General features: G+C 41.7%; 2 protein-coding genes across 3 annotated transcripts in view; both read left to right on the forward strand.

Moving 5' to 3' along the window:
• Positions 1–5088, forward strand: part of LOC110966657 (solute carrier family 22 member 23-like) — a 46239-nt gene extending 41151 nt beyond the window's left edge. The window contains exon 10 of the mRNA XM_051953224.1: positions 438–5088. Within this exon, the coding sequence (XP_051809184.1) occupies positions 438–1947 (1510 nt within the window). The 3' untranslated portion in view covers positions 1948–5088. The remainder of the gene's footprint in view (positions 1–437) is intronic.
• A 975-nt stretch (positions 5089–6063) lies between these two features.
• Positions 6064–10778, forward strand: LOC110966660 (tubulin beta-2A chain-like). 2 transcript variants are annotated; one of them, XM_022216092.2, is made up of 5 exons: positions 6064–6288; positions 6696–6804; positions 7071–7079; positions 8109–8219; positions 9338–10778. In XM_022216092.2, exons 1-5 carry the CDS (start codon positions 6232–6234, stop codon positions 10420–10422), a joined length of 1371 nt encoding a protein of 456 aa, XP_022071784.1. In that variant the 5' UTR covers positions 6064–6231; the 3' UTR covers positions 10423–10778. The 2 variants fall into 2 exon arrangements, with proteins under 2 accessions (XP_022071784.1, XP_022071785.1); XM_022216093.2 differs by lacking the exon at positions 7071–7079.
• Positions 10779–17123: the final 6345 nt, after the last annotated feature.

Raw genomic sequence — 17123 nt, forward strand, 5'->3', positions numbered from 1 at the left:
TGGGTATGAAATTATTGAACTGCTCGACAAACAGACTCTCACAGTTCAGTGTGAAATGTAATCCACGTCTTGTGCAAATTAGCCACCCCCTCTGAGAATATGTGACACAGCACTTGATGTTCATTAGGTGATGTTATTTAAGGGGTGCTGTTCTGCTGACAGTGTTTGAAATGCACCATCTGGTGGTGAACTTAGGCAATGGCAGGAGAGGAGTGGACTGCATGTTGTGGAGGGTGTTTGGTGGTACTGCAGCACTCTCTGCTGCTGTTTGATAAAATGACAGAACAGAAGACAGAAATCCGAGGTTCCCCTACAGCAGCAGTGCTTAGGTCAGAATGAATCTAATTAAACAGATTGTTTTGCATTAGTAGGAGGTTTTAAAGTGCATGTAATCTTCCCTAAATCCTCTCGGGTAATAATTTTGTGTTTCTCTATAGGGGTGGTGGTCTGGGCCTGGTCCTGGCCAGCGCTGGCTTCGGCATGCTGACTGCACCCATCATGGAACTGCACAATCAGAAGGGCTATTTCCTTCACCACATCATTTTTGCCTGCTGCACTCTCATCTGCATCATTTGCATTCTCCTGCTGCCAGAGACACGCTACCAGCCACTCCCCGAGACCTTGGCTGACGGCGAGAGCTACACTCGCCAGCCGCTACTCCCTCCAAGGAAACCTGGAGAACAGCGCCTCCTGCTGCCCCAGTCTGAGAGCAGCAGGGACTACACCAGAGTGCATGACACACCACTCCACGAGGCAGCTGCCACGGCAGTGTCCACCATGGACTCCACCGCCTCCTCGGCTGTTGATTTGACCGCCCCGTCGGGCGGAGATGTGTTCATGGAAATGTACCCCATAAAGCCTGAGCCTAAAGACCCCAACGGTCACTCGGTTTCATCCACACCTACGACCCCGGTTACAGGACCAGCTAAAGACGGCGTCATACATGCCACTAAAGAAAACCTGCTGTCTTCCATTCATTTACAAAAAGCTCCATGTGTCACAGACCCACTTTTAGCCGATGCAGACGAACCTCCAGCAATAGTCTTGGATGTGATTGAGCCACTTACGGATTCTAGCCCTCCTGAAACGAATGACATTGGTGTGTCCCCCACAGAAGAGGCAGGCGCTGCTGCTGCCACTTCAATGGACACTTGCACTCCCTCCATCTCTCAAAACATCCCCACCTCTTTATTGATCTGCACCACACCCATCATCGAGCCCCCACCCAGCTCCACGTTAGAATCTCCGAACCCGCTGGGGAACGACATCGACGCAGCATCCGACCCACCTTTGCCGGAGGATACTAATGCCACTTTAGCAGACTCCCCTACTCTATCTATAAATGACAGCCCTCCTCCATCCCCCACCCCCTCTCCTATTCCTATCACAGACTGTGACATTTCCGCTCACCCCCCGCCCTCCATTACCTCACACTCTGACATTCCTATCCAGTTAGAAATAGTAGATGAGTCCACTTCTTCTCCTTCCATTAGAGACTCCTCCATACTATCTGTCATAGCCTCCCAACTTCCGTTAGATTCTCCTTCTCCATATGTTGAAGATAAACCTACTCATTCCTCTACTCCCCCTGTTTCACCTTCTCCTGCAACTCCTCCACCCATTGACTCAGGCCACATGCCCTCAGCGTACTCTTCCACTCCCCCCATCATACATACTGTCAACACTTCTGCACCGGCTCCTACCATTCTCCCCGTCACAGACATTGCGCATACCTCCACTCCAGAATCAACCGCTCTGACTGTACCAGATTCAGCTGCTTCCCCGGTCTTAGATTTGACTTCCATCACAGATTCAGCCTCTACAGAAGCAACTCCCTCCTCTCTAATGGACTGCACAGTGTCCTCCCCCATAGACTCTGGTGTCCTCTCTATCAGGGACAGTGCCAGCACAGAAAACAACACTGTCAACGGCGTGGCATCGTCATGATGCAGCGCTGTCACCAGGAAATGAAGCTTTAAGCGCTGCACCAGGAGGCATCCACCCACATGACAACCACAGGAGAAGGGGGGGAGGGATGGCAAGAACTGTCCTGCTCAGACTTCAGGCACTTAATGAAGACTGTTCCCACCTGGAGTAGAGTAGACAAGTCTTACAGAGCTTCTTAACGCCCGCCCCCTCCCTCGTGCATTTAGCCAATAAATGAGACCACGCAAAGTGAGAGAGAGAGAGAGTGCCACAGGCTGGTTCGTGACAATGTGACAGTAACTTCTGCTCTTCATTGAATGTCACTGGAAAATCACCAGCGTATAAACTACTCTGATGTACATGAATGGGAAATCATTGTCTGTTGTTTTTAAGAGACTTCAAACTATACCCACAATCACTGAGACGTGTCATCAGCACTAGTGAAGAAATGCAAAGATGTTTGAAAAGAAAAAAAGAAAAGAAGAAATCACTGGTACCTTTGCTCAAATTGAATGTCCGTCTAACATATTTGTATAAAAAAAATGTCGCCTTACCTGTATGCACAAGAAAATCTGAATGTTACAAAAAGTACTTTTTGCCATTATTGAGGTAAACAATCCAAATTGGGGTGATTTTTAAGAAAAATATATATCATGCCAAAAACTACCCTGACCAAAATTCAAAATAGATATAGTGCCAAAACATGAGTAGCGATACAGTATTTGCCTATTTGGGGAAATCCTGTTTAGTACTGTCCCCTGCCATAGATTGTATGTGGATTGAAGCGAATCAGACAAACCCTATTTCAAGATTCTGAAGTACAAGAGAAGACTGACAGCTTTATCACCATTTGAGGAATTGGAATCGAAGATGAGATAGAGCTTCACTGCTTCCGTGGTTCATTGTACGAGCAGTGATATTAGTGAAAACAATGACCCGTATTTTGTTGGTCTGAAGAAACTTTTATTTTTCCAACCGTTTCTGCCAATGAAATTTACGGTATGCAAATGCTTTTTTTTTTTTTGTAAATGTAATAATGTAAGTAAATGGATAATTAGTTGTTGAGCTTGATTCTGTTTTTTTTTTTTTTTTTTAATTCAAAGTATTATTTGAACTAATCTCCCATGGCGTGCCCTTATTGTACAAAGCTATACTTCATTCTTACAGTATTTGTGGCACCGCAGTGTGGTGGCACTTTATTTTTTTGCAGTGGGGACAAAAAGCATGAAAATTCTTGTGAACGTGTCAGCAAAGCAAAACTATCAAATCTTTTCATAAAAAAAAAAAGGACAAAAAGCTATTTTTGAAATGAAACCCATGGGCGAGGAAAATGTTTGATGTGACTGCCGACCGTCGCAAACCTTCAGTGTGTTTTCCAAATCATTTTCTGGCATTAACATAGTTCATGTATGCTATTGTATTCATACGGTCACACGCACAACTAAGTTTACCTTGAAAAAAAAGGCAATACTTCATACATTTGTCAAAATGACATTTTAAAATGCAGGTCGCATCCTTACAGGTAGATCAGCCTATTGATATTCTTCAATTGACTCGTGCTTAGGGAAGCGGTTTTACTTCCAAAGTCCGAGTCCATCTGTGGACAGCATTATACTTGATTCAGATATGTCTGCACCTTTGGAGGTTGTAATATTTGTCTAAAGAAAGAGGTGTGATTATGGATATACCACTGTTTACAACAATCCTCATGATAATGATGATAAATAATAATAATAATGATGATTACACTGTACTGTACAACCTTTAGAGCCAACTGAATGATGTCTTGTCATTTCAAATGTGATGAAAACTCTTACAGTATCTCATATTACATGTATCCAGGGAGAATTGGTGATCTATTAAGATGTCATTCAGGAGTCAAACGCAACACCAGACTTGACAGCTGCTGCCTTTTTTTTTTTTCATAACCATTTTGTGGTACGCTTATGAAGAACCCTACAGGTACTTTACTCACACAAATAAAATCAGTTTTGCTTTTGTCAAAGCGCACTGATAAAAGGCTACATATCTTAAGGTATTTAAATGACTCGGCAAACCTACCTGGTGTTGTTATTTTTCCTCAAATGCAGCTTGAATCAAAGGCCGAACGCTGTAATTTGGATTGATTCGGAGTGGTCTTTTAATAGATCATCATGTCGTTACTATTACTGAAATATTCACACGATCATTAAATGTCGATGTATGCCGTGCTGCTACGCCTCAAAGCACAATGACCTGCAATCATATGATGTCAGATTTGGTGGAGCTTGGCGTCTTGACAGTAAAAGGAAAAAAAAAAAAAAAAGGGAAAATGGAGTGGGGTTTTAAAAAGAAAAAAATACAGAAATTACTGCTAACTCTTGCAGTAGAAGGGTGTTGACGCTGGATTTAATAAGGAATTCTTGGCATCTGCAGTAGAGAGTGGGTTGACTGCAGTGGTCAGTAGCTTCACATTTCTCCAAGTCCTTGTTGTCCGTGAGTGTCGGTCTTTCTATCTCGGTGTGCGTATTGCAGAAATTGAATCGTGTATCGCCAAAACCCCTGCTCAACACCAGTGTAAAGTCAGTGACAGCACAATACTACCAGTGTCTTCTCTGAGATCTGTTGCTTCCACTCTCTCCCATGCAGCAGCTCCGTAGCGCTGATGGGATCGATTACATCCCTTCAGTTTGACTTTATTTGGAGTAAATTTAAAGTTCAGTGAAAGCAATCCAAAGCAATGTCAGCACCAGCAATAGAGTAGACTGGTAGGCACAAGTTGGAAAAAGCGAAAAAAGCAACAACAAAAAAAAAAAAGAGACTGGGTTTTGCCTTTGTAAATAGTAAGTGTGTGGAAACATCCACTTTCAGCAAGATGAAGGATCATGGATCAGAGCACTGGACTGGTGAGACTTGTTTTGAACTTGGCAAATACGTGCAAGTCTCTGAGACACAAAGTCACCCGGTGTACACATTTCAGGTTTTGCTTCTCTCAGCCGTGCGACTATAAATCTCTGAGTGGAGATTTGAATGAATGTAAAAACCATGGATTGTACCATTTATAAGTTCCAATTGTTTGGTTTAATTTCTTTTTTTCTTCTTCTTCTTCTTGTTTTAACAGACATAATGCACTTGTATATAAGCCATACCTGTTGTTAAAATAAACCACTATTTATTGATCAACTGTGGCTATCGGTGAGTTGTTAATTATATGGCAACTTTTCACAGATCGTATTGTAAATTATTCAGGTTAAAGCTGCACTTGCACAACATAGTGTGGCAGAGCAGTCAACTGTCAAAGGGCCTCATCCATAATCATAGTAGACTATATTTCATGCACTATATTTCCATTGCCGGATCTAATGTCCAGTAATTTGGATTTATTGTTGGAAAACAAGGCATGTTTTTACCAAATTGCACCATAATTCATGCAAAACCTTTCATCTATTATAGACTATAGTAGTAGCAGTAGTAGTAGTAACTGGGGCAACTGTTAGACCTTGCCATCCGTAGAGCCCTGCTATAGGTGAGTTTTTACCCCATTTTGAAGCTCTGTTTTACAGGGAGGTCTCAAGTCAAAGCTTAGTTTTAACATGTTCAATATTGCAGTTACTATCATGGTTACAAGATGCATATTCTTTGCAAACGAACCGGCACAGAACAAACCTGAAGCAGGGCCCTAAAGAAAAAGCATACTACAGTGTCTTGAACTCTGCAGAGCTGGTTGAGGAATGCCTCAGCTCATTTTAAGCCCCCTTTGTAAATCAATGCAGCCCAGTTAGTGACATTTTGTCATAAAAGCACCTAAATTTTAACTAAAACACTCACAAGGAGGTTCGAATTGTCAAAATACAAAGATATATCTTTCCACCTCCTGTCTGATACAACAGGTTCTTGAGCTTCCTGAACATAACAGACAGCTCTGGGTCTATAACTGTCTGCAGTATTACGATCACACTCCTCCTGACAGGGATTTTTTTTTGCTCTCTTTTTTTATTTGCCTGAACAACCTCAATCTGGCGAATAAAAAGGCAACCTTTTCCCTGCATGGGACAGGGTGATGTCAGGGGGATGATGCGGCACGATCCTGTGGTCCACTGCATCAAACCGCGGCGCTCCTATTGGCTGACGGGGATGCTGGGGATGCTGCGCTGAGTGCGACGTCATCCGACCAGCAGCAGCACGTTTATCTATCTCGCCGGCTCGAAGCTCGCCCCCTAGAAATGAGGCAAGCGCTGATTTTGAGAAACACAGCGGTAAGAGACTGAAGAGTGGACGCCGGACAAGTCGAGAAAGGACGCTCTGTGCCCGCATCCGCAGCTCACCATGAGGGAGATCGTTCACATCCAGGCTGGACAATGTGGAAACCAGATTGGGGCGAAGGTAGCACATCATTATTATCATTTAATCCAAGAAGGGGCAAAATTAAGAGAATTATCTGAGTTTCAATGCCACATGTGCTATTTTTTCCCAGACATTTCTGTCTAGGAGGAATTGATCGAATGGAGTCGTTTAAATTATTTGTTTGGCATCTCTTGGATAGAAAGGAATAAAAATGTCTTTTTGAAAAGTTTCACATTAACTATTAATATCTTATATATGTATTGGGTGTGGTTCAGTCCGGCTGGGGTTTGCTCGGAGCCCGTGGCTGCAGCCCTGCGTGTCATTTTGCCACCAAGCAGATGCGCAAAAACTGAAACCAGGCCTGACGCACATGCTATAAAAGCGTCTTCTGTTGCGAAATCACCGCAGCAGGTGAAGCTCATGGGAATGTGTTTGTGTAATATTAGTTCTGGGAGGTGATAAGTGACGAACATGGCATCGATCCCACCGGCAGTTACCAAGGTGACAGTGACCTGCAGCTGGAGAGGATAAATGTCTACTACAATGAAGCGTCAGGTAAACAAAAAAACAAAAAACATGTCCAAGTTTGTTTCGAATAAGCAACATGTTTACATCACAATCTCCATTTTGCTCATGCATGGCCTTATGCTTCACAGACCTTTTTTGAACGCCACAGTTTGCTCATGTCACTAATTTAGCTGCTATGGAAAAAGTAGGTCCCACTATGAGCGCAGGAAAAAAGAATTAGGACAGTGAACCTGCTAAAATATCTCTCTCTGTGTCCCTTTCTCTCCCCCCCTCCTCTCTATCTTTCTCTATAGGGAGCACAGGTATCTGCAGTCTCTCTATAAAGCTGACCCCGAGCTCTGTGCCTTGGTGTCGCCTCAGTGTCTGATTCTGTTGGTGTGGCATGCTGAAGGTCATTCCGAATGCATCCTGTGTTTTTGCTCACAGCCGCTGTACATTAAGCAGGCAAACAGTATGACAAATGATAGGTGCAGTAATTATGCAGAGTTCGCTTTTGCACTTCAGCGTTTGCACTGATGTTTTTAGAGAGGGACAAGTCATCTCGAGTCATGTTTACCCAGGATTGGGATCAAACAGTGCCTACTCATCCGCTTTTGGCCTGCACAGAAAGCCCACACTGCAAAATCACTATTCACAAATGTCGACCCCTGTCTTATTTCCTAGCATCAGGCAATATTGATCTTTTGTTTCCATGCTGCATGCTGGCATCAGTGTCACCTACTGGGTCACCACTGCATGTGGATTTAACATTTTAACAATGAAGCTCTCTTTAAAAATAATGAGGACAGATGGCTAATTTTCTACACAAGCAAGCAGCTTTAAAACCCAAGCAGTGAGGACGAGAGGAAAGAGAGGCATTGCTGAGAGAAGACAGCATCTTTGTTTGAATGCACTCTGCAGAGCTCAGCAGTTCGAAAGCCCCACTGGTCTGGAAAAAGCTGTGCAGCATGCTGCAGCAGTTTGCTTGTAAGAAGGGTCACCGACCGTCAGAGAGGGTGGAGCAAAGTAAAGTAAAAGAAACAAATAGTAGAGCGCATTCTTTTAATAACCAGCTTGTACAGTCTAGTATGCTTTCAACAAAAGGCTTTTGACATAAAAGATTACATTAGCAGACATCCATCCATCCATCCATCCATCCATCCATCCATTCTCTATACACCACTTTATCCTCACTAGGGCATTAGCAGACAGCATTGCTATATTTACATTAGATCACAGTAGTTATTATAGTAAAGAATCTCTTCTCATCATGGACACTGAGACTGTTGACATCTTATTCCACCTTTACATCCATTACTTCTCCCAACCCCTCCCTATCCTCCCATCCAAAGGCAGCAAATTCGTCCCCCGTGCCATCCTGGTGGACCTGGAACCAGGAACCATGGATTCAGTTCGTTCCGGCCCATTTGGACAGCTTTTCAGGCCTGACAACTTTGTCTTTGGTGAGTTGACAATAAATCTGAGTGTCGCCACTCATCCTGAACCAACTGCATATACGGCATCCGCACATGTCAGCGTCCGCTGTCACATCCTGTAAAGCTGTGCTTAGTTTCACCTGGGAGCACTGCGCAGAATTGTGTATTCCGAGCACAAAGCTTCTGCAGTCTCTCAGTGATGTGCCAGTGGTGTGATGCATTGCCTGTGTGTAGTTGTGTCAGACTGAGACAGCTCTTGTGGTGACTTAGCAAAAAAAAAAAAAAAAAAAAAAATCTACCGCTGCTGCAGTGTTGGTAACAAATGAGGCTGTGGGAGTCAAAAAATTGTGTTACATGATGAATACCCATTTCTACTCATCAGGAAATATAGAATCATGAATAATCTATAAGAAATTGATGATGGGTAATACATCTTATACTAATGCATTACAGATCAGGAGAAAGATTTGGGCTGCCAGATTTTAATCAGAAAGCAGCTGCATCCCTGCTGGCAGCTCAGTGAAGCCGTACTGAGCACACTGGTACTTTTAGCTAAATGCTAATGTCAGCATGTTAACATGTTGATGTTCAGCAGATGCAATGTTTCACTGTGCTGTTTAGTTTGTTAGCATTGTAACATTGCCTAATTGTCAATGTCTTTGTCAATTTTTTGAGTTCTTGGTCTTTAACCTATAAGAGTTGGACAAAATGAAACTTTGACCCGATGATAACAAATAAGGCTATCAGAGGGAACATTCCTCTTTGTACCAAATTTTATGGCAATCCATTCAATTGTTGATTTAATTTCACTCAAAACTACACACATTAACCTTGTGGTGATGCTAGAAAAAAAAGTCAGTATGCAGAATCATTGAGATTTTTCCTGTATGAAAAATCTCCTATATTCCTATGGTTTTAAAACATGTCACTAAACATCAAAAATATCAACCTATTAATGGTTCCAGATGAAAATTCGCATGATCACCAGTCTTTCGGAGCTATCCTTTGTGGACCATGACTGTCAGTGCAAAATTTCATGGCAAACAGTCGATATATTTTGCACAAATTAAGAACCTATAGATGTACCTGTAAGCAAAAACATTACTTGTTCATCGTGAATTGTCTTTAAATATTACATCATGCAGGTCAAAGTGGAGCAGGAAATAACTGGGCTAAGGGTCACTACACCGAGGGAGCTGAGCTGGTGGACTCCGTACTGGACGTGGTGAGGAAGGAGTCTGAAAACTGCGACTGCCTCCAGGGCTTCCAGCTCACCCACTCCCTGGGTGGAGGAACCGGTTCAGGAATGGGCACGCTGCTCATCAGCAAGATCCGCGAGGAGTACCCTGACCGCATCATGAACACCTTCAGTGTCATGCCCTCTCCAAAAGTGTCTGACACTGTGGTAGAGCCGTACAACGCCACCCTCTCTGTCCACCAGCTAGTGGAGAATACAGATGAGACCTTCAGCATTGACAATGAGGCCCTGTATGATATCTGCTTCCGCACTTTGAAGCTGACTACACCAACCTACGGAGACCTGAACCACCTGGTGTCTGCCACCATGAGTGGGGTGACCACCTGCCTCCGATTCCCCGGCCAGCTCAATGCTGACCTCCGAAAGCTGGCCGTCAACATGGTGCCCTTCCCACGCTTGCATTTCTTCATGCCCGGCTTTGCGCCTCTCACTAGCAGGGGCAGTCAGCAGTATCGTGCCCTCTCTGTGCCAGAGCTCACACAGCAAATGTTTGACGCCAAGAACATGATGGCAGCGTGCGACCCCCGTCACGGACGGTACCTAACGGTGGCAGCCATCTTCCGTGGCCGAATGTCGATGAAGGAAGTGGATGAACAGATGTTGAGTGTGCAGAACAAGAACAGCAGCTACTTTGTGGAATGGATTCCTAACAATGTCAAGACCGCAGTTTGCGACATACCTCCCCGCGGCCTCAAGATGTCCGCCACCTTCATTGGCAACAGCACCGCAATCCAGGAACTGTTCAGGAGGATCTCCGAACAGTTCACTGCCATGTTCCGCCGCAAGGCCTTCCTCCATTGGTACACTGGAGAGGGAATGGATGAGATGGAGTTCACTGAGGCTGAGAGCAACATGAATGACCTGGTGTCTGAGTATCAGCAGTACCAGGATGCCACAGCTGATGAAATAGGTGAATATGAGGAAGATGAAATGGAAGATGAGGAAGAAGTCCGCCACGATGTCCGCCACTGATCATAAAACACTGATATGACACTGACCCAAACCAATAATAATAACTATTGGACAAGTGGAGTGAGATCATCAGAAGTACGCTAGAGATGCAGATGTTCAACTAAATATGGCAGTGTGCAGATCACGATGAAACATAGTTGTCTAGCCAAAAGTATGCTGCATATGGCTTATACCGACAAAGATCATGAGTGGTGTTAGAACCTAAAAATATGCAAGTATTGTAGTATTTGGTTTCTCCAAGTCATGCTTTGCCAGGTCAATAAAACAAGTGCAGTCTCGTCCTCAATACAGTTTTGTAACATTGACTTCAACACGCATTCATTGTCTCAAGTCTCAAATAAAAGATCCGATGCATACCACATGTCATGTCGTTTTTATACTTAAAGACACATTAGGCCAAAAGTTTATTATTGGTTTGTCACAACATGCGGTAGGTTGCGGCTGGCTGATACGTGAAATGTTTAAATCTTGTTCTCAGTCTTGTGTCAACAAAAATTCATCCATTATTATCACTAATTGCTTTCTTTAACCTTATCTTAATTTGATGTGCTGCCAATATTTAAGTGTGTTTTGACTAGCAAAGTCACAAATCCAGTGTCTCGGAGGAAATGCTGACAGCTTAAGCTAAACTGTTGTGACTCCAGGGATATTTCTGGCCGCTGGTGCTGGTTTTGTTTGAAAGACGGCAAGTGAAAGAACATATCTCAATTTTGTGATTTATGCAATTTCCTATTAATTTTAAATTTGTCAAATCTATTGATATATTGTCCAGCACTGTCTCAGGCCCCTGCCTTAGATGCTATGCATAATATGTTTTCTATAAGACTATATTAGCCACAGTATGCATGAAACGTGCTTTGGTTATTGTTGTCACAAGACCAAAACCAACAATGATCCTTCTATTAAAGTATTGTTTGGCCATAGTCACAGATTGATATAGCATGCTATTAGTGCCATAGAGTCCAGTTTTGTTCAAAATCCATTGATAAGCCACATGACTGGCAATGGGTGAAACACTATACAGTAAACAAGGCAATGAAGTTTCCCAGAAATCCCATAGTAAATGCGATCTTAGTGCTTTCAAAAACTTAAAAGCACCTGAAATTTCCCGGAAACTAACATGTTTGGGGCTGTAGGGTAAGAATTCCAGGAGGTACAAAGAGGTAGTGTAACACAGAGATTATTTAATGTGTCATATAAAGTTAGAAAGTGGAGGAACAAGAGAAACAACTGAAGACATTCCTGTTTGGTTTGAGTTTGGTAGAAGTATGTCAAGGGTGACAGCAGTTGTGACATTTTGAATCGATCGCATTATTTTGCAAGTAGGTATCACATTGATGCACATCCAAACAACAAGGGAGGAGCCCAGCAACAGTGCACAAACACATCTGTGGGGAATTTTCTGAGGAAACCATGTGGGAAATTAAAACACCCCTTGATGCTGCTGATAATCACCGAAGACAGTGATGTGATGACATAAAATGACAGTTGGGGACACCTGAAAAACACGCTTGTCACGCTGCAGTTAAGACGGATAGACCGGAACAGTCTGCTGAGGTACTTTCTTAGGGCTACAAATCGGAAATATGTTTCATATTTCAGGCCACACCCGAGTCACGGCTGTTAAAGCAAGAGTTTCCATTTGACAGCTGATGGAAAGCATGTGTTTTGACATGAATCGTAGCCAGAAAAGGAAATCTGAGATAAAAAACTAACAAAAAAAAAAGCGAAAGTAAAATGAGCAGGATTTTTTTCTTTTTTTTGTTGCGAGGGAAACATACTGAGAGCAACAGGCTTTTGGGTGTACCATTTCATTAAGTGAGACATAAATCATGTCATCACTCTTCTTTTGATCCACTGCAAGCTGTTTTCTGGATCCCCCAATGAGGCCAGAGTCTTACAAATTCCAGTCATAAGTTGACCCAATTCTCTCCCAGATGTCACAGCTGATGTAGAGTTCATTAACAAACGCTCAGAGCAGTTTTTCCACATCTGACTACTGACAGCTCTGTCTGAAATGGGGAGAAAATAGAATTTGCAATGACATCGGGAGGACACTCCTGTTTTGGCCCAATACAAACAGAATAGCACAGCAGTAAAACAGCATATTGTTTTAAGAATAGAAGAATAGGATTGAGGTTTTTTATTGTCACTTTTTCTATATATCTAGGACATACAGAGGAACTGAAAAGATGTTTCTCTCACACCTTTTTATTAGCGCCATATATTAATAAAGAATCAAAATAAAGCATAAATAAATTAAAGTATCGCTGAATGAAATATTTAAAAATCAACCTATGAACTGACGACAGTGCAACACAGTGACAGGTTGATTGAGGTGACAGTAATGCAAATATTGTAGCAGCTTGTTGAGATAAACAGTAGTGGAAAGGTTCAGTAATTATATTATATATATTAAACTTTATGTATGCTAAATAGCAATAATATAATGTGATCGCAAAGACACAGAACAGTGAATTGATAATCCAAAAAGATAAAATTACAATTGTGCAGAAAAAATGGCCAAGATTACAATTTGAACTTTAGAATTTTAAACTGTTAAACCAAACAAATTTCATTTCGGATGTCAGGGGTAGCCATTAGAACAGATTTATTTCAGATTAAATAGACACACAAATGTAGGAACCCTCTCATGTTTATTTTAGCATGAGAAACTGAACAACCTTTTCTGAGCTCAACAGAAAACTCTTGCTTTTGCTTTATCCGATCAAAATATTGCATGACATGACAGCAAGCAGACAAACTACCTACACTGGCAAAATTCTATGCAGGTAAGGACAGACTCATTTTACAACACTACACATCAATGCAAACCACCAAATCTAGGCCATCTGTTGGCTAAACTGATATATGAGACAGGCACACAAAGTCAGTAAGGTGTGGTGAGAGACAAAGAGTAAGCTTTACGCTGCCACGTCCGCCGCATGCAATGATGGAAACCGAATTTCTACTTTTCTCCTCTTGTTTCTGTGGGGCAAGACGAAACCTTTTCCTGTCCTCTACAAAGAAACCAGTTGTGTCCGTTTACACAGCCACTATACTGTGCACTTAGAAGAGCTGGAGCTAAACCTGACACTTTGACCTTACCGAGTGAGGTTTATCTCACAAAGAGACACGCTGTCAGTTTGCAGCAAAGGATTGGATTTTGTGCTTTCAAATTGGAAAACTAAGTGAAGCTATGTCATGACACAGGTATGTGCATTGTACAGGCACCACAAAAGCACATTTTTAAGATCCAGTATTTGGAAGCATGATGCAAATTCATGCAACCATTTAGAATATGTGCGTCATCTTTATACCTGTAGTGTGAAATAACTGGTAGGACCATATAGAAATGTTCGATTTCTAATGCATAATTCTAGTTAAAGGGAAGTAGTTAGACGTTAATGCTCAACACAGGCAAAGTTAAAGCTTTTGTAACTGTTGCCAGACTCTCCAGAAGTCTTCAGATTTATGATTCAGATCGTCAGTTTTTTTTTCCAGCGGGAGGAAAGCTGAAATCTGTTAACCACATATCAACTGCAGGGAGCTGAGGAGCAGACCACCGCAATAATGTACAATTTTTTTTTTTATCAAGAAATGACAGAACTGTTAACAAGGACCTTGTGTCTGCATCAAAAAAGATTGCAGTGTCTGATATAGAAAATAAAATGAAGGAGACAAAGTAAAATGTGTGACTTCCTGGATCAGAGAGTGTACATCTTTCCAAAATGATTGGATATGCTCACATGACCAAAACTAATGAATGAATGCCCCCTTATAAGTTTGACATTTGTAACAAAGGTTAGAACCTCTGGGGAATATCCTCTGGAAAATGAAAAATACTTCATCTTTAATGTTTAATATTTTTGTCTTGAAAATTAATTTAATTTCATAATTACATGTTTTGTATCTTCTCTTTAATTACCTAATTAAATATTTTGTCTGTTTAATATAATTTATTTGTATTTAATGTTTAATTTTCTTTTTAAAAGTTTCATTGTCTTTAATGCTTTTTCCTTTGATTTAATTGTTTTTTTTAATTAGTTTATTTTTATAATCTTTTTTCTGCCAAGATTTTAACCCCAACCTTAAAAGTGAAACAAACCCTTAAATCACAGTGGAAAATACTTCTGTTGTCACAATCATGAGTTAGTCAGTTATTCAGTTTATCAGTTCAGCTTTATTGTTAGCACCTTTCACACAGATGACAAAACTAAACAGCAAAGAGAAAAAACTATGCTAAACTATGATTAAACTCAAAACATTAAAAAAAATAAACATGGTAATAAAATATGTTGTCCAGAGGATGGAGGAATTTATTGAGGTCTTCTTGGGCTCACATAGTAAATCATTTAAATAGAAACTTGATATTCAGTCTAAGGAAACTGCAGAAGCGACAGAAGAAACAAACATCTCCCGTTTTCTCCTTTAATGAGTCGAGTCTTTTTGTGCTTCAGACAAAGAACTACAGACTCTTCACAACCTGCTCAAACTCTTGGTACAGGACCTCACCACACAGGTCAAGAAGGTTTCTTTCTCATTTCTACTCTGAAGCTCACCTTCTCCTGCTCCAAATTGTTGACAAATGTTTCTGCTGCTCCAAAGTCTGGTCTCCAGAACGCATACTCCCAGAACTTCCTAAAAACTCTCAAAGTCTCTTCTGCTGCAGGTTTCTTTGTAGAACTGTTACAGAAAAGCTCACTAAACCACATGGAGGAGCCTCAAGATAGTCGTCCAAATGAAACCGTAAAAAACCAAACTAGCACAACCAAACACTAAAATCTCCTGCAGCCTACCAGAGAACCTCTTTAAACAGAGAATCGGACAAGAACTTTACCTTCTGGACCTCTGACAAAAACCTCTAAAGACTCACTACAGCCAAGATAAAGACAACTCAGCTGCACCAAATCCACTAATCACTGCACACAGTAGCACCATGTGCTAACGGTGGCTATAGAACCACATTTACTAAGACAACTATCCAGTACAAAGCCCTAAAAACACCAAGAACACATTAAGATGATTTTACTGCTGGAAGCTGCAAGCCGACGCCTAAAAACAAACTAAAGGCAACGAAACCAAGCCTAGTTCAGCTGAGAGAAGCAGAGGAAATGTTTGACTGCAGACATAAAGCAGGAAGACACTGAGCTGCTCAGGTTTTCCTGATAACACCAAGCAGCCACCTGGACAGCCAATAGGAACACAGCTTACTGGAAGTCCAGAGGGCTGGCTTAGTGAAGGAAATTTAAAGTTGAAGCAGAAAGTTAACAAAGAAAGTTGAAAACCACCTTCTGATACCTGAAATCTCTGAGTTTTCACACAAAGAATGCCTGAACATGTCAAACTGGTTTCATAGTAGAACCTTCACTGTAAAAACATCATAGTATGGTGTGTTGCTCAAAAACATTACAACCGGCTGTCTGGGGTCGCCAAGGACCGACACAAAACAGGACAAATGCTGGTTTCCAAGGGGTTAGGCGGCTAGTTATTTGAAAGAGTAAGTTTACAACAACACATGTGAGCAGAAAAATCACAAAGTCTGTCTTTACTTCAGCTGAAAATATTAGTTTTTGTCTTTTTTATTGACCAAACTTTTCAGGAAGTAGATGAAGAATAACTAAAGTAGGCTGTATTGGCTGAACGAGATTGTATTGGTTCGTCCCACTCACGTGGATCTACATGAACTCTGCTTTATAAGATATATCTATTGCTAATTAGTACCCAAAAAAGTTTCTACTCACCGTTTCCAGTCATTTTTCAATAATTAGCGTTTTTGTGTTGGTCTTTTTTTTACTGTGGCGTAGTGATATTTACACGGGCGGACTAGGATTTGCAGTGTGTGCAGCGATTTTTGGTCACGTGGACCAATAGGAGCCGAGTCTCGTTGCCCTGGTTTCAGATCAAAACAACATGGCATCTACTGTATCTAGACGAAAAGAAAAGAAAGACAAGGAAACTGCCTTCAAAAGTTACTAAAAAAGGATCGAAACGATGCTATATGCATCTCACAGATGTCCAGGGTGAAGACGTGCAGGACTTTACACGGAAACGGTGGGAAACTTACAGAACGTGTCGTGCCAAAGTAGTTATCCCCGATAGAAATTGTATCCCCTGCCACGGGAGCGCGCATGCATTCGGAAGGGTGGAGTTATAATCCTGTGTTTAGATATCAGCGTAGTTTATTAATAAAACAAAACGTGGATTGTTACGATCATGCTTTGATTGTCAAACATGTTTGGTAATGTAGCAGGTGACATTTCTGTCTGAATAAATGCTTTTGCTCTACATGGCGCGTTGCCCGGTTAATAGTATTCATTGCGCTGCCTAACTATGTCTTTTCCTTCTTGTAATAAAGGGTAATGTTGCTAGGCGATCACCCTGCTAACTAAACGTAGGCTCAATACCCTCTGGGTGGGAACTAGATTCAAACGCGCTGTAATTCAATCTTTAGAGCAATCTGTCCAACTTCTGATACAGTAAAATCAACACCACTGTGAGCATTTTATCACACTGCCAGACTCAATTCCTCCAGGATATCTTATCTTCAGATACTGCCGTTTTTGTTTTGTTTTGTTTTCTTTTGTTTTTTTAAATTCCCCTCTGTTGATCATCAGACCTTATTAGCATTTATTCAGAAATTCTCAACACAGACAAATGACGATACAGGAGGATCTACCAGAACATGTTATGAGGGGGAT

This window comes from Acanthochromis polyacanthus, chromosome 9 (assembly GCF_021347895.1).
Source record: "Acanthochromis polyacanthus isolate Apoly-LR-REF ecotype Palm Island chromosome 9, KAUST_Apoly_ChrSc, whole genome shotgun sequence".
NCBI classification, from domain to species: domain Eukaryota; kingdom Metazoa; phylum Chordata; class Actinopteri; family Pomacentridae; genus Acanthochromis; species Acanthochromis polyacanthus.

What these genes read in the sequence shown, in the direction of transcription:
- LOC110966660 (XM_022216092.2), top strand. Translation starts at nt 6,232, where the DNA reads ATGAGGGAGATCGTTCACATCCAGGCTGGACAATGTGGAAACCAGATT. An exon ending in GAAACCAGATTGGGGCGAAG is followed by an intron (nt 6,289 to 6,695) that starts GTAGCACATCAT and finishes GTGTAATATTAG; the next exon opens with TTCTGGGAGGTGATAAGTGA. An exon ending in GCCTGACAACTTTGTCTTTG is followed by an intron (nt 8,220 to 9,337) that starts GTGAGTTGACAA and finishes TACATCATGCAG; the next exon opens with GTCAAAGTGGAGCAGGAAAT.